The sequence below is a fragment of the Hemicordylus capensis genome, chromosome 16 (genome assembly GCF_027244095.1).
Source record: "Hemicordylus capensis ecotype Gifberg chromosome 16, rHemCap1.1.pri, whole genome shotgun sequence".
NCBI classification, from domain to species: Eukaryota; Metazoa; Chordata; class Lepidosauria; order Squamata; family Cordylidae; genus Hemicordylus; species Hemicordylus capensis.
The window spans coordinates 10,431,677-10,454,425 of NC_069672.1; the positions used below are offsets into that span (position 1 = coordinate 10,431,677).

Below are 22,749 nucleotides of genomic sequence, written 5' to 3' on the forward strand. Positions count from 1 at the left end.
ACCAGGAGAGCAGCCGCTCTAGCCATTTCCCTACCTCTATGGCAAGACATCCGGGCCTTGGCAGAGAAGCCCCGCCCTTAGCGACCAGGGAGCCAATAAGCGGCGGGAATGGGTTGCTAGCGTGTAGCGTCCTGCAGGGGGTGGGGGGAGGAAAGATGGCGGTCTCCACGGTGGGTTCTTTCCTCGAGGCAAAGAAGGAGCCGCCGCGGGATGGTAAGGAGGACGGAGGACTCGGGATGTGGTTGTCTGCAGCTGGCTTTAAATGGGGGTTAAATACTTTCGTGCAGGAAGAGGCGCATCAGCGGCTGTTGGTCGCCTAGAGTTAGGTAGAGCCTCCATGGAGAGAGGCAGTCTACCTCGGGGGGAGATAATTACTCATTTACATATGTGCGAGTATTACGTTTTTATCCCACCTCTTCTCGAAGGAGCTCAGGGCTGTGTTTGTGGTTCCCGTCCACTGCCCCACACCCAGCCTGTCCTCACCACAACTGTGTGAGGTGGGGAAAGGTTGGGGCAGGGAGAAAGTGTGTGGGTATGGCTGGCCCAGGATCACCATCGTGAGCTCCATTGTGCTTCCCAGACTTGCTAAATTCTCATTTGAGTGGCCACACAGCTGTGCAATACAATCCTGCTCATAAAAGTATGTTCCACTGGCTGACATCCAGGCTAACTACTCATGAGGTGTCCCATTAGTTTCAGTAGGACTGCTCAGGCATAACTTAGACTGGATGTCAGCTGGGTGCGTGGTGGGAGCGTTCTTACTCCCAGATAAGTGTCCTTAGGAGTGTGACTTTATTGTTTTCGTTGGTTTTAGGGTAACAGATTTTACTGGGCCTTATTTCTTGCTGTTGCGGGTTATACGTTTCCCACAGAGGCCTTAAAAGCTGTATACAATGCAATACCGGAAAAACACAATGAAATGATCAGTAAACAAATGTTGCATATTGTTGCAAATGTTGCATACACATTTCCAACCCAAACCCAAACAAATCTGTGAAGCATGGAGTCAAAACAGTAATCCAGGATGAAAAAAACCTACTCCAATTCAAAGGCCTGATGAAATGAAACAGCTTTACCTGATTGTTGGAGTGCTTGTAAAGAGGAGGCCAGTTGAGTGTTTTAGGGGAGGGGGGAGGTCCTTCCTTGTCCCAAATATGGTGGTAGGTCTGAGCATGAGCAAAAAATTAAGGGGTTGATTTCCCACCTTGCTGGGAACCTTATACTTCTGCTTCTCTTGCTTTCAGGTTATGGAGTCTACGTTTATCCCAATTCCTTTTTCCGATACGAAGGAGAATGGAAACAAGGGAAAAAACACGGTAAGGAAAACGAAGGTAGTTTTCCAGAAATGTGTGGTGTATCTATGTGGCTTTGTGGGAGGCTTTATTAAACATCATAGATTCTGGTCATAGGGACATAGGAAGCTGTCATATACTGAGTCAGACCATTGGTCTATCTATCTTAGTATTGTCTTCACAGACTGGCAACGGCTTCTCCAAGGCTACAGGCAGGAGTCTCTCCCAGCCCTACCTGGAGATGCTGTCAGGGATGGAATCAGGGATCTTCAGCATACAAAAGGAAAAAAGGAAAGGTTGTGCTGTTGAGTCGGTGTCGACTCCTGCAGACCACAGAGCCATGTGGTTTTCTTGGTAGAATACAGGAGGGGTTGACCATTGCCTCCTCCCGGGCAGTATGATGCCTTTCAGAACCTTCCTATATCGCTGCTGCCCGACATAGGAGTTTCCCATACAAAGCAGATGCTTTCCCCTTGAGCTATGATCCCTCCCTTTAAACAAACAAACAAAAAACCTGCCTTACACTGAGTCAGACCATTGGTCCATCTAGTTCAGGATTGTCTACTCTGACTGGCAGCAGCTCTCCAAGGTTTCAAGCAGGAGTCTTTCCCAGCCCTACCTGGAGATGCTGCCAGGGATAATTGAACCTGGGACCTTCTGTGTGCAAAACAGATGCTCTTCCAGTGAGATCCTCGGTCCTGCTGTCTGTCAGCGTGGACAGTAATGAGCTCGATGGGCCAAAAAGCACTGCCCTTAAAGCAGCCTCATCTGCTTTTATGGCTGGCCCTGGACCACTTGCTGAGTTTCCATAGCCAAACAGGCTCTGGAGTGAACTACTGAAGTCCATAATTTTCTTTGGCTGGGCCTGGCTTTAATTTATTTGAGCGAAGGCCCTCTTAGTTAGGTGAGGACTTCAAATTTCCATCTTAAATCCTCTCCTGCTTCATTGCCCAGTCTTGCTGACTGAGTGCTTCTGCCTCTCATGTTTCCAAATGGGGGGAAATGAATCTCATGGCAGGATACAGTATCTGTAGGGTTTGCCACTAGATGGCAGAAGAGTGATGGCTTTGTAGAACTCTCCTATTTAGAAAGTCATGTGAAGGAAGAGGCTGACAACTTTTCAATGAATTCTCCTCTGTAGGTGATTGATCATGCAAGTTTTGAAGTTATACAAGGCTCTTCATCCTGTAAAGTAAAGTGTGCTGTCAAGTTGATTTTGACTCCTGGCACTCACAGAGCCCTGTGGTTTTCTTTGGTAGAATACAGGAGGGGTTGACCATTGCCTCCTCCTGCGCAGTCTTGAGATGATGCCTTTCAGCATCTTCCTAGATCGCTGCTGCCCGATATAGTACCAGCAGGGATTCGAACAGGCAACCTTCTGCTTCCTAGTCAAGCATTTCCCTGCTGTGCCACTTAAGGTGGCCTTCATCCTGTACCAGATTCTAAAAATGCTGCTAATCTGCAGTCTTTACAACACCCAGTCGATAAAATTATCTGTTCCCCTGATCCACCAAGTTTCTCAGAATCACACTGGACAATTCCTTCTTTCTTGCTGAGAATACAATACAATACAATACAATATCTTTATTACGGTACTTGACCAGATTTCAGCATTATATACAAAGCTAATATTCAATGCAGTTGGTACAGTCTGTCAGATATCACAGTTGCATTTAGGTTGAGGAAGTTTACCCATCAGGGACATCCTTACCTAACTGATGGGAGGGGAGGCCTTCGCCATTGCTTGACGGATCTTGTATGCAATGGCACAAAATCTAGCAACACAAGAAATAAATACAGTCTTGTCTGCAAGAAGACAGGTTATATAAAAGTCCGTTGGTCTTCCCTGAAGGTTCACGAAAAGAGGTAAAATCAGTTTGCTACATGGAGTGCTGTAAAATTTACAATGAAGTAAAATGTGAGCCAAATTATCAATTTCGTCTGATCCACAGGAACACTGGCGCAGGTGATAGGGTATCTTTTCATATCTCCACTCCAACCTAGCTGATGGGAAAACATTATAATGAGTTAAGGTGAAGGCTCTCCGATGGGTTGGACATGTCAGATTATAAAGATAGCTTGCCAGAGCTAAAATTGAGGTGACTCACCAATTCTTAATACAGTTGGGGAGTTTGCTTCTCTCTTCTTGTGATTCAATATCTAGAAGACGCTGTTCTAGAATTGTATTGCCTTATCAAACCCCCACAGGAATTAAAGATTCAGAAAGGAGTCTGACCGTCTGGAGTTTTCCCATTAACTTGGGTAACCACTTAGAGTGGGTCTGATCCTCCAGAACTAGTGGGGGCCAATCTGCTTGGTTGAAATTTTAGCTTTAGCCAGTACTTGAGGACTGCCCGTCACACTCTGGTCTTCGCCTTATTCACTCTGGTCTTTGCCTTATTCACTCTGGTCTTCACCGAGCCTCCAGCCTTAAGACTGAGTTGGCATTTGAAGAACCATTCTTAGAAATTTGATTTGGACAACCTCCACAGGGGTAAAGTTCGAATACAGACCCAACTGAGCTCCAAAGAGCAGCTGGGAATACCTTTTAATGTTTGTACTTTTCTAGGTCACGGGAAGTTGCTGTTTAAGGACGGAAGTTATTACGAGGGCGAGTTTACAGACGGAGAAATCGTGGGCAATGGACTCAGATACTGGGCATCTACAGGTTAGCTTTGCTGGCGGGAAAGACAATCACTCCCAGCTACAATTTATTTTGTCTGGGGATGATGGGAGTTGTAGTTCAGCAACATCAGGAGAACCACTGGTTGGGAAACCGTATTCTAATGCTCTAAAGGACTTTTGTGTAGGCAGTGGATGAAACCCTTGCCAGTGATTGGCTTGCCTGCCTCCATATCACAGAAGGGCTGGACAAATCAGAAGGGCTTCTGGCTCCTGTGGGATGAGCTTCTTGCATCCCCATGGACTCTGCGTGCTGCTGTCTCCTGGAGATGGGCAGAGGAGGTTGAGTTACTTGGGCAAAGGCGTTGGCTGAGCAAGAGGGTAGGAAAGGAGGGAGCTGGGCGGAACTTGGAAAGCAACTGGCCACTGGTTTGGGGAGGAGAGCTGGTCTTGTTGTAGTGAGTGTGAATGGTCCCCTATGCTAAGCAGGGTCTGCCTTGGTTTGCATTTGGATGGGAGACTTCATGTGGGTCCTGTAAGATATTCCACTTAGAGGGCAGGGCCATCGCTCTGTTTGAAAATTTGCTAATGGCCACAGTCACTGGAAAGGTGGTAACATGGTCTTCTCTCTCTCTGTAAACCGCTTTGTGAACTTTGTTTAAAGAGTGGTAGATAAATATTTGTCATCGTAATAGCATGCCTGATTATGTTACCCTTGGAATTGCCCCCTAGTTACCACCTGTGGGGGGGGGGCACTTGGAAAACAAAGAAATATTTATATACTGCTTTTCGACACAAGTTCCCAAAGCTGTTTACATGGAGAAAGCATTAATAAACTAATAAGATGGCTCCCTGTCCCCAAAGGGCTCACAGCCAAAAAGGAAACATAAGGGAGATTCCAGCAGCAGCCACTGGAGGGGTGCTGTGCTGGGGTTGGACAGGGCCAGTTGCTCTCCCCCTGCTTTATATAAGAGAATCACCACTTTAGAAGTTGCCTCTTTACTCAGCAGATTAATGTGGGAGCAGGCAGTCCTCCAGACCCCCCCCCCGGTCCAAAACTACTTCAGGTAGGAATTCTCACACTTGGGTCCCCAGAGGTTGTGGGGCTACCACAAACCCCTGCCACAGTAGCCAAAGGCTTTTACAATATTATTATTATTATTTATTTTTTACATTTATATCCCGCTCTTCCTCCAAGGAGTCCAGAGCGGTGTACTACAGACTTGAGTTTTTCTTTCACAACAACCCTGTGAAGTAGGTTAGGCGGAGAGAGAAGTGACTGGCCCAGAGTCATCCAGCACGTCTCATGGCTGAATGGGGATTTGAACTCGGGTCCCTCCGGTCCTAGTCCAGCACTCTTAACCACTACACCATGCTGGCTCTATATATAAATCTCAAACAACATGAAGTGGCTTAGGTGACAGGAGATTTTCTCTAAGTTTAGCCCAAGAGAACTTGCTTCATAGGGACATAGCAAGCTGCCTGATTCTGAGTCGGGCCCTTGGTCCAGCTAGCTTAGTATTGTCTGCACTGACTGGCAGCAGCTCTCCCAGGTTTCAGGCAGGGGTCTCTCCCAGCCCTACCTGGAGATGCTGCCAGGGAGTGAACCTGGGACCTTCTGCATGCAAAACAGATCCTCTCCCACTGAGCTATGGATGCTGCAGATGAACATATGAAGCTACTCACTGAGTCAGGCCCTTGGTCCATCTCGCTCAGTATTGTCCACACTGACTGGCAGCGGCTCTCCGAGGTTTCAAGCAGGAGTCTCTCTCAGCCCCTACTTAGAGATGCTGCCAGAGATTGAACCTGGGACCTTCTGCGTGCAAAGTAAGTGCTCCCTCACTGAGCTAGGGCCCAAGCCCCTAAGGGGAAGAGCTCGCTGCAGACAGCACTAACAGGCAGTCACCCATCGCAATGCAAACCAGGGCAGACCCTGCTGAGCAAAGGGGACCATTCCTGCTCTCTACCGCCAGACCAGATCACCTCCCCATACTGCTTCCCAGTACATCTGCTTAGAAGAACTCACTCTATTCCTAGGGCAAGCTCCTACTCTCATAATGAAAGGTTTGAATGATGACATGCCATCAAAAAGCTGTTAAGTTGACTATGAAATGAAAGTACTTCTGACTCATCCCTTAACCATAAAGAATGCACTATGATTTTTTTCTCCCCCCCCCGCCCCCCTTTTAATGTGGCACTAACGTCTTCTTAAGATACCTGGGTTTTAAAGACCTGGAGGAATACGGATTACGCTTCCATTAGTTTGCAAGATAAAGACCCAATAAGCACTTCCTTTGTTCTTCATTAAGCTGTCCTGATCATAAAGAGCAGCTGGTAATTATTCTCTTGTAATGTCTTGTATCTCTACCCTGCAAGAAAGGCCTGGTCAAAAAATCTTTTTATGGGCACCACCAGGGCTTTTTACGCCGCTGTCTCCCGGGCCATTTTCCTCCTCGTGTTTTACTTTGCCATATATTTGATTCAAGGGAATACTTATTCTGGGCAGTTCCTCCTCGGAGAGTTGCACGGACACGGAGTCCTTCAGTGGAAATGTGGTGGGAAATATGAAGGCGAGTTCGTTTATGGCGTGCGCGAAGGTATGGCGCTCTATTGCAATGATCGTAGCTATTTTTCACGTGGGGCCCACTGGGGCAAAAAAAGAAAATAAATGCATGCTTCAATCTGAGAGCCGTTTCCCACTCTGCTGTCCTCTGCACATTACTGCATCAGCATGGGTGGAGAAATGTTGGCTCTGTTTATCAGCCATTCCAAATATTTTGCTCACCAAGCTATGTTAGGAACGTACGAAACTGCCATATACTGAGTCAGACCATTGGTCTATCGAGCTCAGTATTGTCTTCACAGACTGGTAGCAGCTTCCCCAAGGTTGCAGGCAGGAATCTCTCTCAGCCCTATCCTGGAGAAGCCAGGAGTGCTTCCATCCCCTGAGGGGAAATATCTTACGGTGCTCACACTTCTAGTCTCCCATTCATATGTGACCAGGGCAGACCCTGCTTAGCTAAGGGGACAAGTCATGCTGGCTACCACAAGACCAGCTCTCCTCTGGTCACAGGAAGCTTCCATAGAGCCCAGCTCTTTTTGCACTCGTCAGGCATCATGTTTCACTTGTCACAGACTAGTAGACTAGTGGATTTCTGCAGCCCTGAATATCCCCCCCCCCCAGCTGCAATTTATTGAGACTGGGACTGATGGGAGTTGTAGTTCAGCAACATCTGGAAAATCACAGCTTGGGACCCTGGCTCCTTTATTCGCTTGAGAAAAGCACTTGTCATTTTTAGTTGATTCCCTTGGGGCCGGTTCACATAACTGAGAGCTGGGCTAATTTGCCACTTACCCAGGATAATTCACCTGGTACACTCCTGATTTTCATTCGTCTGTGAGCAGAAATGCCAGCTAACTCACCCGGAAGCGGTCATGTGCTGGGGCCACTGGTGTGAGCTGGCTGGAATTTTTGATCTAAGATCAGATCATGGCTGGCGAAGTTGTGCCTCACCTTTGGCGCATTTGGCCAGGGTTTTCACTCACAGACGAGTGAGAGCGCACTGTGAGAGTTACCCTGGATCAGTTGGCCCTACATGGCTTTAAAACTGCCTTAAAAACGTCTTATAATTACTCTCTGGGATTCTTTGACATGGGATGTGGTGATGGCCACCAGCTTGGATAGCTTTAAGAGGGGCTTAGGCCAATTCATGGAGGACAAGGCTATCCATGGCTACTAGTCTGGTGGCTATAGGCCACTTCTAGCCTCAGAGGCACGATGCTTCCGAATACCAGTTGCAGGGGAGCAACAGCAGGAGAGAGGGTATGCCCTCTGCTCTTGCCTGTGGGCTTCTCAGAGGCATCTGGTTGGCCACTTTGCAGAATAGGATGCTGGACTAGATAGGCCTTGGGCCTGATCCAGCAGGGCTGTTCTAATGTGCCACTTCTTTCTCAGTCCAAGGGCTCTTTCCTTTTGCTCCAAATGCCCTCTCCTGGGTTTTCCACTCAGTTTCTCCTCTCTGGTTTGTCTTCCTTTTAGGCCACGGGTTACTGACTGACAAGGATGGGCAAACGTATCAAGGATCATACCACAAAAACAAAAGACACGGTGGAGGAAAAATGGTCTTCAAGTAAGCTCCTTTTCTTTTATAAATCACTGTCTCTCTCTCCCGTTTTTCCCCGTAACTCTGCCAGCAGCCATTCTGAAATTGGTGCTCTCCAATCCCAAAGGTCAGCAGCGGCATCCAGGGCCGGTGACAAGTTGTGACGGATTGAAAGTAGAGCTAGGTTTAGCCAGGGCAAGACAGAGCGGCAGAACCTTGAAGGCGGCAGAGGCCCGGATCAGGTTTAAATTCTTAGGAACGTGGGAAGCTGCTTCCTACCGAGTCAGACTCTTGGTCCCTTTAGCTCAGTATTGTCTGCACTGACTGGCAGCAGCTCTTTGAGGTTTCAGGCAAGAGTCTCTCCCAGCCCTACCTGGAGATGCTGCCAGGGACGGAGCCTGAGACCTTCAGCGTGCCAAGCAGGTACTTAACCTCTGAACTATGACCCCATCGAGCCGTAGCATGAGTCCAGCTCACATGCTCTCCGTTGCTTCTCTCTACCCATGCAAGAGAGGAAGAGTGAAAGCTTTTGCTTTCACTTCAAGAGAGAACTGTTTGTTCTGTGCTGCGTGCCAGCACAAGGAACTAGATAAAAGATAAAGTGTGCCGTCAAGTCAATTTCGACTCCTTGCGCCCACAGAGCCCTGTGCTTGTCTGAAGGGTGTGACTTAAGAAGAAGAAGAAGAGTAATTATACAAAAAGGATCCTTATTAATTAAACACAGTATACATATTCAGTTGTGCCTGTTTATGGGAGAATGGAATTTTGCTAGACTGAAAATACAAACGTTGTGGCGTTTCCAGTTTTGAACTCCATTTCCTCTAGACATGGGAAGCTTGCTTCCAGAGAACATGTTCCAAATAACCTTTATGTTTCAATTCCACTACAAATTGTGGGGTCAAATGCTGATTTCAGAAGCAATATCGCTCCAATCAGTTGGGTTTTTTTAAAAAGTCTCTGACATGCTTCCAGTCCATTGGCAAACTGCTCTGATACAAACTTTGAGCGTCTCTCCAAATTCATTTCCGTGCCAGCTTGCATGCTTCCTCACTTATTCATCCTTGAATAAGTATTCATCTAGAGTCCTTGAATTTCCAGCGATGGCCCAGCTAAATCTCTAAGCCAGCTTTTTCTCCTGGCGATTTATTTTTAGAAACGGGGATGAATATGAAGGAGATTGGATCCTGGATCAGAGACAGGGCCATGGAGTGCTCCGCTGTGCTGATGGAACTATATATGAGGTACATATGGAAAATTCACGAAGATCTACATAACTGGGAGTCTTCTGTCCTTTCTCCGTCACACAGCTTATGGGAGATTCTGAGCAAGGAAATGGTCTTGGGTGTATAATTCAGCAGCCTTTCTCAGCTTTTTTAAAACTTAAAAATGAAAGCAATTTTCTAGTCCTTAAGGATGTTACGGTGAGCCTCATGGGAGGAAATGTCTGTGTGTTAATAAAGTAGAATAGAACGGAATTTTTATTATGGTCTATTGAGCTGTCTTCTCCCGAGTCTGACCTTGGGCCCATCTAGCTCAATATTGTCTACAGTGACTGGCAGTGACTCCAGAGTTTCAGATGGTTATTTCCCAACCCTACCCGAAGATGCTGCCAGAGATTGAACCTGGGACCTTCTGCATGCAAAGCAGATGCTCTTTCTTTGAACTTCGGGTCCTCAATCTTTTATTTATTTATTTATTTCTATTCTATTACTATACCACCCTTCCAAAAATGGCTCAGGGTGGTTTACACAGAGCCAATTCCATCTCTCAGTTGCACACTCTGGTCTAAACATACTCTGTTCATACACAGGTTGCACACTCTGATCTAAGCAAGTGTGCCAAAGATGTGACTTGGAAAAGTGACACGCACCTATTTCAGAGATGCATGATCTTTAAACATGAAATGTCCCAGGGAAATAACAATTAAATAAGGATATACAGCTGCCTTCTGTTTAGTCAAAGTATTGGTCCATCTAGCTCAGATTGGTCTACACTGACTGGCAGCAGCTCTCCAAGGAGACAGGCAGGAGTCTTTCCCAGCCCTCCTTGAAGATACTGCCAGGGATTGAACCTAGGACCGCCTGCGTGCAAAGCAGATGCTCTCCCACTGAGCAAAAGTTCTGTGTTGTCTTCTGTTGAGTCCGACCATTGACCACCTAGCTTAGTTATGTCTGCTCTGACCGGCAGCAGCTTCTCTCAGGTTTCAGACAGGAGCCTTTCCCAGCCCTACCTGGAGATGCTGCCAGGGATTGAACCGGGGACCTTCTCCCTACTAAGGAGATACTTCACCACTGAGCTGCAGCCCCATCCCCTTATTTACAACCCCACTCAACTGGCGATTTGAGCAGGCGAAGTCAGTTCTTCGGATTCTCTGTTTTCAGGAGATGTTTAATCAGAAAATTATGACTTGGCGGCTTCCGTTTTGTTGTGACAAAGAGTTCCATAACAAACCTTTTCGGATTTACATTGCTGTGTTTCCTTTTCTGTCACAACAGCTGGATATGTAGGCAGAGTGCCTCCTTTAAAATGGCGCTCACCATCTGCAGTTTTTCGAAGTACTTGCATTAAAAATGTATTTTTTTTTTTAAATGTAACATCTGCTGACCAGTTAACCGAGGGTGCCTCTTAGCTGATGTTTGGAGTTTGTTGCTTAAAGAAAAATAATAATCAGGCAGTCTCACTGACTAAACTCATTGACTAAACATTGCAACCTTAATTATAAACATTTTGGATTGAGTTTTCATGTGTTATTGGATGTGAATGTTGTCTGTTTGAAATGCCAGCGGGATGTTGTTCCTCCCAGGCAGATCTGGCCATTATATACACAACAAGTGTGGACCCACAACAAAAGGTTGCATTATATCCCTGGTGTGTGTGTGTGTTTCCTGAGCCTGCGGCTGGTAAGGGTTTTAGGCATTGTTTTCCCTTTGAAGCAGACGGGGTTGTGGTTGTCTTGCAGGGAGTATTCTTCAAGCTAAGAAATTTCACGCTCTTTATGTTCAAATCCTCTTCCCACCACACTTCCCTTTTGCTGCGGCCACCTGGTTGTCTGTTAACTGCCCTCTGAGTCCACGAACATTCCGCTCCATTGAGTTACACTGAAGCAGTTGTGGGGCCGTTTTTTTCCTTCCGCTTTATGGCGAGCCAATGTTTCTGTAGGTTACCTCGAGTCTGCCAGTATCTCTCTCCTGCCCGCAGGTGCTCCGGTTATGCGTCCAAAAGGCTAACAACCTTTCCAGATCTTTTGGAAATGGAGAATGGGTCTTCTTTCTTCATGGCATGTTGTCACGGGGTTTCCCATCTCTTGTGGTTCCCTAGATCCATCTTTAGGTCCCCCGGTTCGGTGTTTGTTCCCACCCCCCTCCACCCGCCCGCCCATCGCAACACATGTCTGTCCCGTTGCGTGGTTCAGAAAAACGCAGAAATGGCGCTCATGCGTAATAATGTCGGAAATTAAAAGCCGGACCCCTGCCGGTGAGCTGTCTGTTAAGATGTCAGATGCATTCGGAGGCTGCCGGACATGCACGCGGCACGGTGAAGCCGGGACATTTCTGTCCAAACAGATATAATCTCGTGGTCACCTGTGGAGGGTAAAATCTTACATCCAAGTCCAAATTCAGCGGCTCTGGAGATCCGGCATCCTCTCTCGAAAGCGTCCGAAGGCTTGAAAGAGAGCGTTACCACAGCCAGAGTCGGTGGCTGGTGTCTCCGGACATCGGAACGTCGGGGACGAGGAAACTGCCACCTGCCGGATCAGACCTTCGCCCAGCACTGTCGGCACGGACTGGCAGGCAGTATGTCGGCATCTCCTTTGTTTGTGTCTGGTCTTGTGGTCGCGAGCATGGCTGGCCCTCTTTGCTAAGCAGGGTCTGCCTTGGTTTGCATTTGGATGGGCGACTCCATGTGAGCGCTGTAATATCTATGCCCCCCTTAAAGGAGGGGGTCACAACAGTGGAAGAGCATCTGCTGGCCAGGTTCAGTCCCTGGCAGCATCTCCCGGTAGGGCTGGGAGGAGAGACTCCTGCCCGGAACCCGTGTTTCCTTGGAGAGCTGCTGCCAGTCAAGAGTCGACCATATCCAGCTGGATGGAGCCAGGGTCTGACTCGGTCGAAGGCCGCTTCCTGGGTTCCTGGCAGTGAATGGCTTGTTCCTTCTTGCTTTCTGCCACTTGATGGCTCTCTAACATTTCCTTTGCATGTCCGTCTGTGTTCCAGTTCCGACTTGTTTAGCACCTCTGCCTCGAAGTGGGGCATACTTAGCTTGGGGGTCGCGGGAGCGGGGGCGGGATCAGCAAGGGGGCGAGGTCATTGTGGGGATTGGATAGCTGACCTCGCAGCCTGCAGGTAGCAGTCGTGGGGAAAGCAAAGGCTGAGGCGTCCCAGGGAAGAGGCGGTGTGCCTTGGCCTGGACAGGGTATGTGCAGACCGCATACAAGCAGGCCCGGCCAGGCAAGGGAGTTGGGAAATATTCCCTACTGCAGCTTGGTTCGCACAACCACAAGGCTCCTAGTTAAAAAGGTTCATCAGAATGAGCAAGCCCTGGCTGAGCTTCGAGAACCCAGAATTTCTGCTCACTCCCGCCTGAAATCCCGGAGAGGCACTGCCAGTCAGAGTTGACAACAGTGAACTAGATGGACCATGCGTCTGACTCAGTAGGAGGCAGCTTCCTGTTCTCTTAGCTAACACACCCATCCCCTTTATCGTTTTGTCCAGTCAGTCACTACTGACACCATTGAACCGGGGAGGAACTTGAGGTTTCCAGGGCTAATATTACATGTTGCGAGCCACTGCCAGTCAGTGTTTTGAAATCTTAGAGAGCTGCTGCCAGTCAGAGTCGACCATACTGAGCCAAATGGAGCAAGGGTCTGACTCGGCAGAAGGTAGGTGTGTATATTCAGAAGCATCAGCCACAGGTCAGTGAGAGAGCCTCTGCTATGCATGCAGAAGGTCCCAGGTTCAATCCCTGGCAGCATCTCCCAGTAGGGCTGGGAAAGACTCCTGCCTGAAACCTTAGAGAGCCGCTGCCAGTCAGTGTTGTGAAAACGTAGAGAGCTGCTGCCAGTCAGTGTCGACCATACTGAGCTAGGTGGACCAAGGGTCTGACTCAGTATGTGGCAGCCCATAGATGTGCCCTCAAGTGTGCAGGAAAAGGCCACAAACCGTGGGATCTGGAATTTCCCAAGGGGAGTTGAGTTAATACACCAGGTGCTGAGGTTGCTTCTTAGGACCCGGGTTGCGCAGACCTGTCGTCGCCTTTTCCGCAGACCAGCAAGGTGGTAAAAAGCCCCTGCTGTAGTCATTTGCCCTGCCGTGTGCCTGGCGCTCTCCAGACATAGAACTTTGTGATGGTTCTTGACCAGATGCAATTCACAGCAATTACAGTTCATAACAGCGTGCAGTCAGTACAATCGCTCTATCGCGTTAACCCCATTTAGATAAGAAGCGTCCACCTAATAAAGTACACGCCATTGCCTAGCCAACTGAGGGAACCTTCACCAATATCCAGAGTATTAGCGCTCAGGTCTCTGCCCCAAGGCGCTCGCAGTCTAAACGCGCACGCTCTTCCTTCCAGCAACGCCCACCACCTGTGATGCTTTTATTAGTTCTATATGGCGGGGTGTGGGGGGGGGAGCGGAATATTTGCTGCCCGTTTCTTAGTGTTGTTTAAAGCGGCAGGACGTTGCTCAGTTAAAATTAGCTCGTGTTTGCATGGATTTACATTATTAAAAACATTCTGGGGATTGCGTGTTCCGGGGTCTGTTAATCATCCTATTTGCGTCTCCACCGCCGCGTCTGTGTGTGATCGAAAGCTTCCCAAGTCTGTCAACAGCAATAATCGTTCGGGATAATTGAGGGAAGCCGGTGCGCAGAGATCCTCTCTCCGTTTAAAAAGACACTCAGCAAGTTTCTGGTCCTCATACTTTGGGGTGAGGGGCGGTGATGGCAGCAATGCTTGTATTTTTCTTTTTTGAGGGTATAGGCTTGTAGTGATGGGAAGGATTTGAGGGAGGACTAGGCCCCGCTTAGAGAAACTGCTGGGGGGGGGGAAGTGTGCCATCGAGTTGGTGTCGACTCCTGGCGCCCACAGAGCCCTGTGGTTGTCTTGGGTAGAATCCAGGAGGGCTTTAGCATTGCCACTTCCTGCACAGTCTGAGATGATGCCTTTCAGCACCTTCCTAGATTGCTGCTGCCCGATATAGGAGTTTCTGGGAAACATACCAGCGGGGATTCGAACCAGCAACCTCTGGCTTGCTAGTCAAGTCATTTCCCCGCTGTGCCATTAGGTGGGAGAGTGGGCCTTTCCTAATAAGGGGGAAAGCCCAGGAAATTCAGAAGGACGAACCCCAGAAGGGCTCGATTCAAGGGGCTGGTCTTGACTTTTGAAGCTCTACACGGTGTGGGGCCAGGGTACCTGTCGGACTGCATTTGCCCCTCTTCCACTAGGCTATGACCTCCGCTCATCAACTCATCTGTTGTAGCGGGGAATCTTGAAAGTGCCTTGGTGACATTTGTCATAGGGACATAGGAAGCTGCCATATACTGAGTCAGACCCTTGGCCCATCTTAGCTCAGTATTGTCTACCCAGACTGGCAGCGGCTTCTCCAGGGTTGCGGGCAGGAGTCTCTCTAGCTTGGAGATGATGCCAGGGAGGGAACTTGGAGCCTAGATGCTCTTCCCAGAGCAGCTCCATCCCTTAGGGGGAATATCTTACAGTGCTCACACTTTTGGTCTCCCATTCAAATGCAAACCAGGGTGGACCCTGCTTAGCTAAGGGGACAAGTCCTGCTGGCTACCCCAAGATCAGCTCTCCGAATGTGCAATTGAGCTCGCTGGACCACTGACCTGACGGTATCGGGGAGCCTCCTCTTTCCCCGCTTTCCCTCCGGCCGACTCCAAAAGCACAGAAAGCCTCCCCGGCCTGCCTGCTACCGGCCCACGAATCCTCCCCGCTTGCTGTCCTTGAGCCGGCTCCCTTTGCCGGAGCAGGCAGCGAGGCCGGTCTTCCGCCCGAGCGCCTTCTCCGCAGGTGGGGAGAGCCCATAAGGTGAGCCACCTGTTCGGTGCCGTTAACAGGTGTATCAAGCAGCAGGCCTTCCTCCGGGAAAGGAGACAATGCTGAAAGCAGCCAAAACACACACACAGCGGCAGCGAGAGGGGAAGACGGCAGCCCGGCAGCTGCTGACTGGAAGCCGTGCAGAAGCCGGAGACCGCCGGAGACCAATCCTGCAGAAGCCGGAGACCAATCCTGGGTCAGGATTGTTGGGGGGGTTGCCGGCTGGAACCGTCCTGGGCAGACGGGGCCACCGCTCAAGCAGCAGAGCATCGGCTTGGCATGCAGAAGGCCCCAGGTTCAATCCCTGGCAGCATCTCCGGGGAGGGCTCTCTGCCTGAGACCTTGGAGAAGCCGCTGCCAGCCAGTGCAGACAATACTGAGCTAGGTGGACCCAGGGCCTGACTCAACAGACAGCTTAGTCTATTCGTCAGGCACACACATAGCCCAGTGGCAGGGCACCTGCTTTGTATGAAGAAGGTCCCCGGTTCCATCCCTGGCAGCATCTTCAGGTCGGGCTGGGAGAGACTCCTGGGCCTGAAACCTTGGAGAGCGGCTGCCAGTCAGTGTAGACAATCCTGAACCAGCTGGACCAAGGGTCTGACTCTGAAAGCAGCTGCAGAGGTTCACCAGACACATCCAGAGCTCAGGGGTAGAGCATCTGATTGCATCCAGAAGGGCCCAGGTTCATCTCTTTGGCAGCACCTCCAGGTAGGGCTGCGAGAGACTGCCGCCGGGAACCTTGGAGAGGCCGCTGCCAGTCTGTGTAGGCAATCCTGAGCTAGATAGCCTGAAGTTCTGACTCAGTATAAGGCAGCTGCGGGCAAGAGTCCTACCTGGAGATGCGGCCAGGGACTGAACCCCATGGAGGTCCTGTCCCACTTAGCTTCAGAGGGGGTCTTATGCTCACCGGCCCGGAATGGGACCTCTTCAAAAACAGGGGTGTTGTGTGTGGTTTTTTGGAGATTTTTTTTTTTTAGGGAAGGCGGAGCAAGAGGCGGAAGCCGGATAACGGGAGTTGTTTGGGCTCTGGCTCCATCAAACCCAAGCGCATGGAAATGATATGCTGTCAAAGGCATGCACAATGAGCCTGAAGTAACCAAAATTAATTGCAATAAGAGGTATAATAGCTGCTCAGTTAGGAACAGAAACACTATCAATTAAGTGGAAATTGCTTCCTCAAAGTTAAATACATGTTTCTTGCCGTTAATTTCAAAACACCTTTGCCTTATTTATAAGCAGAAGCCCCCCCCCACACACACACACTTCTCGTTCGACGCGCTCCTGGAAGTTAGCGGCATTCTGGCGATGTTTGAAAAAGCCGGACTAAATCCAACCGCAGGAGAGAGATGGAGAGATCAGTAGCATTGCCCTAAAACTTACAAGAGTTACACAATATTTTAATTGTCGCTTTTATAGTCTTGTGTTGTTTTTTCCGTGAGAACTGCCTTGGGATTGTTTTAATGAAAGGCGGTATACAAATTTAGCAATAAATAAAACAAACAAACAAGAGAGTTTTGTATATTATCTAGAGCTGTCTAGATAGGAATAGGGAGAAGACTCTCTCTTTCTCTCTCTCTCTCTCTCAGGATTTTCCATCTACTTTCCTTAAGGAAAGTAATCTCTGCTAAATGAGCAAAAAGACACCTTTTAAAGTGGAGATTCTCTTATCTTTATCAGGGGGGGAGCAACTGGCCCTATCTGACCCCAGCACAGCATCGCTCCAGTGGCTGTGGCTGGTGTCTATTATGTTTCTATTTAGATTGTGAGCGCTTTGGGGACAGGAGGCCATCTTGTTTATGTAACTTGGTTTTCTATGTAAACCACTTTGAGAACTTAGCGGTATACAAGTATTCATAGTAGTCATAGTAAGCTGATGAGATCACCTGGATTGTGTTCAGTCCTTAGCATCTCCGGGTGGAGCTGGAAGGGACTCCAGTATAGGGATGGGTCTGTAGCTCTGTGATAGAGCATCTGCTTTGCTGCCACATGGCAGGTCCTAGGATCAATATTGAGCTCAATGGACCAAGGTTCTGACTCTGTATAAAGCAGCTTTCTGATTGATTGACTGATTGATTGATTGCATTTATAAACCACCCCATCCAAAGGCTCTGGGCAGTGCACAACAAGTTTAAAAAGTCATAAAAACAAACCTCATTTAAAATACACTGATTGAAACCACATAAAAACAATTTTAAAACCATTCGAAACCATTTCAATCCAATTAAGATACTTAAAAACAATTTTAAAACCTTGGAAGGCCAGGCCAAGCAAGTGAATTTTCAGGGCTCTCTTAAAGGCCAACAGCGAGCCTTAACTGCGGATATCTGCCGGGAGGGCATTCCATAGGCCAGGAGCAGCTACAGAGAAGGCCCGGCTCCGAGTCGCCACCAGACGTACCGGTGGTAACCGATACGTCTGGTGGTACTATGCTGATAGGGCATAGCTCAGTGGTAGAGCATCTGCTTTGCATGCAGAAGGCCCCCGGTTCAATCCCTCGCAGCCTCTCCAGGTAGGGCTGAGAGAGACTCCTGCCTGAAACCTTGGAGAGCTGCTGCCAGTCAGTGTAGACCCGTGGTTCCCAAACTGGGAGCCTCCAGATGTTGCTGAACTACAACTCCCATCAGCCCCACCTGACAATCCTGACCTCTATGGACCAAGGGCCTGACTCAGTCTAAGGCAGCTTCCTATGTTCCTAAAGATTCCTGCCTGAAAGCTTGGAGAGTTGCTGCCAGTCAGTGCAGACAATACTGAGTGAGAGGGATCGATGGTGTGACTCGGGATGCAGCAGCTCCTTTTGTTCCTCAATGGGCCAAGGGTCTGACTCCCTCATCCACAGGGATGGGGCCATAGCTCCGTGATAGAGCATCTGCTTTGCATGCAGAAGGTTGCAGGTTCAGCCCCTGGCAGCCTCTCCAGGTAGAGCTGAGCCTGCAACCTTGAGGAGATGCTGCCAGTCAGTGTAGGCGACACTGAGCTAGAAGGAACAAGCGTCTGACTCCACCCCTCCGGCTTTGGGGAGCCTTTCTGGAGCAAAGGTGTGTTGCGACTTGGCCTCAGCGAACTGCGAACCCCTCCCTGAGTCGCTGCAGGCTCTCTCGTGGTTTCGGGGTTTTGTTTGGCTCTCCCCGCCTCACTTCCAACAAAGTGAAGTGAGTTTTCCGCTGCAGCTGGTAGCCACTTGAGGTGGGTGTGTGGGTTTTTTGGGGAGGAGGGTGAACAGACTTGAGAGGAAGACCAACTCAAGGGAGTGAGAAATGATGGCTCTTGTATGTGTCGCTCTCCGCAAGTCAGGGCCGTACACAACAGCTGTGCCGTATTGACCTGAATCCAAGGTTAGATTCCCCCCCCCCAAGTTCTTGGAGGTCAGAAATTGGGGGTCCGTCTTAAATCCAGAGCAGTGGTCCCTCTAATTCCCCCCCCCGCCCCGTCTCTGTGCGGAATGGGTTTTGTTCTGGGCGGCAGTATCGAGGCAGTGTGCGCGCACCATGTGCATTCAGCGTAGGGCCTTCCTGATTCAATCTGAGCGGGATCTAAAATGAACCGAGTGGACATTAAAAAGAAAACAACCCTTGTGAGCATGCGCATGTGTGCAGGCCTTAGAGGAAACACTGATCCAGAGTCGTCGTCCTTTCGGGTAAACCCCCTTTTTACCTCCTGTGTTTTAAGGAGGGGGTCTTAAACTCAGAGTCGGCTGCTATCTGGGCAAATCCGTTATTTCTGTTACTTCAAGGACCCCAGAAGAGAAGATTGGAGGTCACCACTGATGGAGCAAGAAGCCGGGGTTTGGGACTAAGAGTTATCTCCTCCATTCTGAGCCAGGCAGCTCCTGTTTTGCCTTGGATCATTCCCCTTTCCTCATAAGAATATAAGAACAGCCCTGCTGGATCAGGCCAAGGAGGCCCATCTAGTCCGGCATCCTGTTTCACGCAGTGGCCCACCAGATGCCGCTGGAAGCCACAGGCAGGAGTTGAAAGGGGCATGCCCTCTCTCCTGCTGCTGTGACTCCCCTGCAACTGGTACCCAGAGGCATCCTCCCAGTGCGACATGTCTGTGTCTGACTGATGACTTTAATAAAGCTCTTCCTTCATTCTGCACGCGGAGCCAGTGAGCTGTGGGTGCTTCTGATGAACACAGGAGGCTGCCACGTTGAGTCAGACCCTTGCTCCACCGAACTCCGCCTTGTCAACACTGACTGGCAGCAGCTCTGCAAGGTTTCAGGCAGGGGTCTTTCCCAGCCCTACCTGGAGATGCTGCCAGGGATAGAACCTGGCGCCTTCTGCATGCAAAACAGATGCTCTCTCCCTGAACTACTATGCCCCTGCCCTATGCAGAAAGAAAGAAAGAAAGAAAGAAAGAAAGAAAGAAAGAAAGAAAAGTGTGCCGTCGATTCGGTGTCCACTCCTGGCGACCATGGAGCCCTGTGGTTGTCTTTGGTAGAATACAGGAGGGGTTTGCCGTTGCCTCTTCCCGCACAGTATGATGACAGATCTTCCTATATCGCTGCTGCCCAATATGGTCCCAGCGGGGCTTCGAACCGGCGACCTTCTCCTCGCTAGTCCAGCATTTCCCCGCTGCGCCATTAGGTGGCTCAGAGAGATGGACAGACAGACCACGGCCGTGCAACTGGCGTGCAGTTTTGACCTGGCCTTGGCTGTGTGTTTTTCATGGGGGCTGCAGAGGACCCGTCGGAAAGAGGCCAAGGTTCTAACCGCCCGCTGCACCTCTGCCTCCCCCTCCCCTCCCCAGGAGCCCCTCCGTTGCTCCGGCTGCTCACGGGCTCGGCCCCCCGTAGCCACGCGCGGCTGGCCCAGGGGCTGCTTTCGAGAACGTCAGTGTGCCCAGATCTCTCCCTGCCTTGCATTGCTAAGCAACTTTCCGAAGCGCTTTCCCCTCACTCCCCCCCCCCCCCCGCCTGCCATCTGGGAGAAGAGGCTGGTCTCGGCAAGCACGCCAGAGAGAGACGGAGGAGGAGGAGGAGGAGGAGGAGGCGGTGGCCACATTGGGCGGGGGGGGGGCAGCCCCACACGCAGCGAGGGAATGCACAAACTGGCAGCGGCCAGGCCTTTTCAGATTTTCGATGAGGCACGCTTGCAGTGACAGCACATTCTGATGTGGCCCTGTGATTCCCCCCCCCCCTTCTACATTCTTTCTTTCAACAGACACCTTCAACCTTCTGTCTCTCAAATCTGCTCTGCTCTGTGCCCTCAACATAAAGTCTTAGGAGCTCATAGGACTCTGTGTGTGTGTGTGTGTACATGCAACCGTTTATTTTTCTTTTAATCTGACTACCTACATAGGAGAGGCCCCGTGAGTATATAGAAATCATCACTGCTTCATTTTGGGACAGCCCTGTTTTGCTAGTGTGGTGTAGTGGTTAGAGCGGAGAGAGAGTTGAGGAGAGCTGGTCTAGTGGTAGCTAGCATGGCTTCTTCCCTTTGCTAAGCAAGGTCCACCCTGGTTGCATATGAATGGGAGACCACATGTGAGCACTGGAAGAGATTCCCCTCAAGGGATGGAGCCGCTCTGGGAAGAGCAGAAGGTTCCAAGTTCCCTCCCTGGCAGCATCTCCAAGAGAGGGCTGAGAGAGATTCCTGCCTGCAGCCTTGGAGAAGCCGCTGCCAGTCAGTGTATACAATACTGAGCTAGATGGACCAGTGGTCTGACTCGGTAGAAAGCAGCTCCCTATGTTCCTAGAAGTGCCTCTTTGCCCTGAGTTACTAATGTTGTCATACCCTTCTGGAAAGCATTTCCAAAATAACCCCCAAACAGTCTTGAATCTATCCCGAGAGCAGGGCCTTCCCGCCTTCCCTCGGATCTCTGTGGCCCGCCCCCTCCCCTCCCCTTCACCAAAATAGGGACCCTGCCTTGGGGTCTGAAGAGGAGACTTCATAACCCCATCCCTTGTTGCGGTCCATTGGCAGGAACAGCGTTGGCATTTCCGCCCGAGCATCCACCCCTGCAGAGTGGACACGCCGCCTGTGCAGACATGAGAAACGGGCTCGCCTCTTTGCAAGGCGATGCTCTTCTCAGCAGAAGTATTCCCACGGAAGGCTTGCAAGGCGGGATGGAAAGAGCAGAATCCGCTCTGCCGCGGTTAACACATTTCCCCGGCCTGCAGGCAGTCAGTCTCTCTCTCTACCTCCCTCTCAGATTGCTGGTTGCTAAGGGTGTAGCAAAGGAGCGAGTGGCAGCATCTGAGTCTCCGGATCCATCTGGGATTTGATGGTGGCACAGATAAATTTAGAGTTATAGTAGCACTTTGTTCCGCGCAAGCCACCGCTCAGGAGGCGGCATCGCCAGGAACCCGGCGGACCCACACACACACACAGACACACAAACACACACGGCACGGTTTTCGTTGACTCTTGAGGCAGCAGAGCAGGAGGGAGAGAGCGTCAGACTTTTAGAGCGTAATGAAAGAGAGCAGAGAGGCTTCCAGCTCCTCCAGCTGCCCTGGGGCCACTGGATGCCCCTGGCCACCTTTCTTCCTGCAAAGGTGGTGGCAGAGGAACATAGGGAGCTGCTGTATACAGAGTCAGACCCTTGGCCCGTCTCGCTCAGGATTGTCTACCCAGACTGGCAGCAGCTTCTCCCAAGGTTGCAGGCAGGAGTCTCTCTCTCAGCCCTCTCTTGGAGATGCTGCCAGGGAGGGGACACAGAACTGTCTGCTCTTCCCAGAGCGGCCCCGTCCCCTAAAAGGATGATCTTACAGTGCTCACACATGCATTGGGGACAGGGGGTCCTTTTCAGCTCTGATTTTTCCATCCTCCTCCATACCATGGTGTCAAGACGAAGAAATCTCGTTAGCTCCCCATTTAAGCTCACCCATCTAGTACTGCAGGGGTAGAAAGAGCATAGGAAGATGGGAAGCTGCCATATACCGAGTCAGACCCTTGGTCGATCTAGCTCACTGTTGTCTACCCAGACTGGCAGCGGCTTCTCCAAGGCTGCAGGCAGGCGTCTCTCTCAGGCTTGTCTTGGAGACGCTGCCAGGGAGGGAACTTGGGACCTCAACTGCATGAGCTCTTCCCAGAGCGGCCCCATCCCCTCAGGGGATTATCTTCCAGTGCTCACACATGTAGTCTCCCATCCAAATGCAAACCAGGGCAGGCCCTGCTTAGCAGAAGGGGCCATTCACACTTGCTGCCCTCTTCCACACAGTGCCTTCTTCCCTGAAAGGCACACCTCCTACGATGACGACCCAAAGTTCTCAGAGGGGAAAAAAGAAAGAAAACATTTTTCATAGGGGGGGAACAAAAAATTACTATTTTTTAACATAGAAAAAATTTATAATACGTAAGTAAGATGGCCACCTTCCGCCACGGGCTCACCATGACCACAAAGGGCTCTCCACCGACCCCCCACCCACCCCATTGTGTTACATATTCAGGTTGGCAAAGACTGTACAGGTGTATCCCCAACGCCCAGATGTCTCGCTTTTGTTGGCTCCAGCTGCTGGAATCTTGAGCTGCTTCCTCTGACAGCTGTCACAGCTTTGGCGCCCGGCTGCCCTCTTTCGAAAGCCTCCGTGTTTGGCCCCCTCTGCCCCGCAGCGTTATGCTGCCTGACTTTCCTGAACGGGCACGGCGGTCTCCCGGTCCCAAGGATATCAAGGCGTTCTCCCTTCTGGGGACTCCGTCGTTATCGCCTCCCGTGGCCCTGGACGCGTGCCGTGAAAC

General features: G+C 50.3%; 1 protein-coding gene across 3 annotated transcripts in view; it reads left to right on the top strand.

Annotated features, from left to right (window-relative positions):
* The first annotated feature begins 100 nt into the window (after positions 1–100).
* MORN1 (MORN repeat containing 1) overlaps positions 101–22,749 on the top strand; it is an 87,933-nt gene continuing 65,284 nt past the window's right edge. For 2 of the 3 annotated variants that reach the window (XM_053281502.1, XM_053281504.1), the window contains exons 1-6: positions 101–213; positions 1,245–1,316; positions 3,862–3,960; positions 6,401–6,511; positions 7,954–8,044; positions 9,171–9,258. In XM_053281502.1, coding sequence (XP_053137477.1) covers positions 156–213; positions 1,245–1,316; positions 3,862–3,960; positions 6,401–6,511; positions 7,954–8,044; positions 9,171–9,258 — 519 coding nt within the window. In that variant the 5' untranslated portion in view covers positions 101–155. The remainder of the gene's footprint in view (positions 214–1,244; positions 1,317–3,861; positions 3,961–6,400; positions 6,512–7,953; positions 8,045–9,170; positions 9,259–22,749) is intronic. The other variant, XM_053281503.1, reaches the window with a different exon arrangement.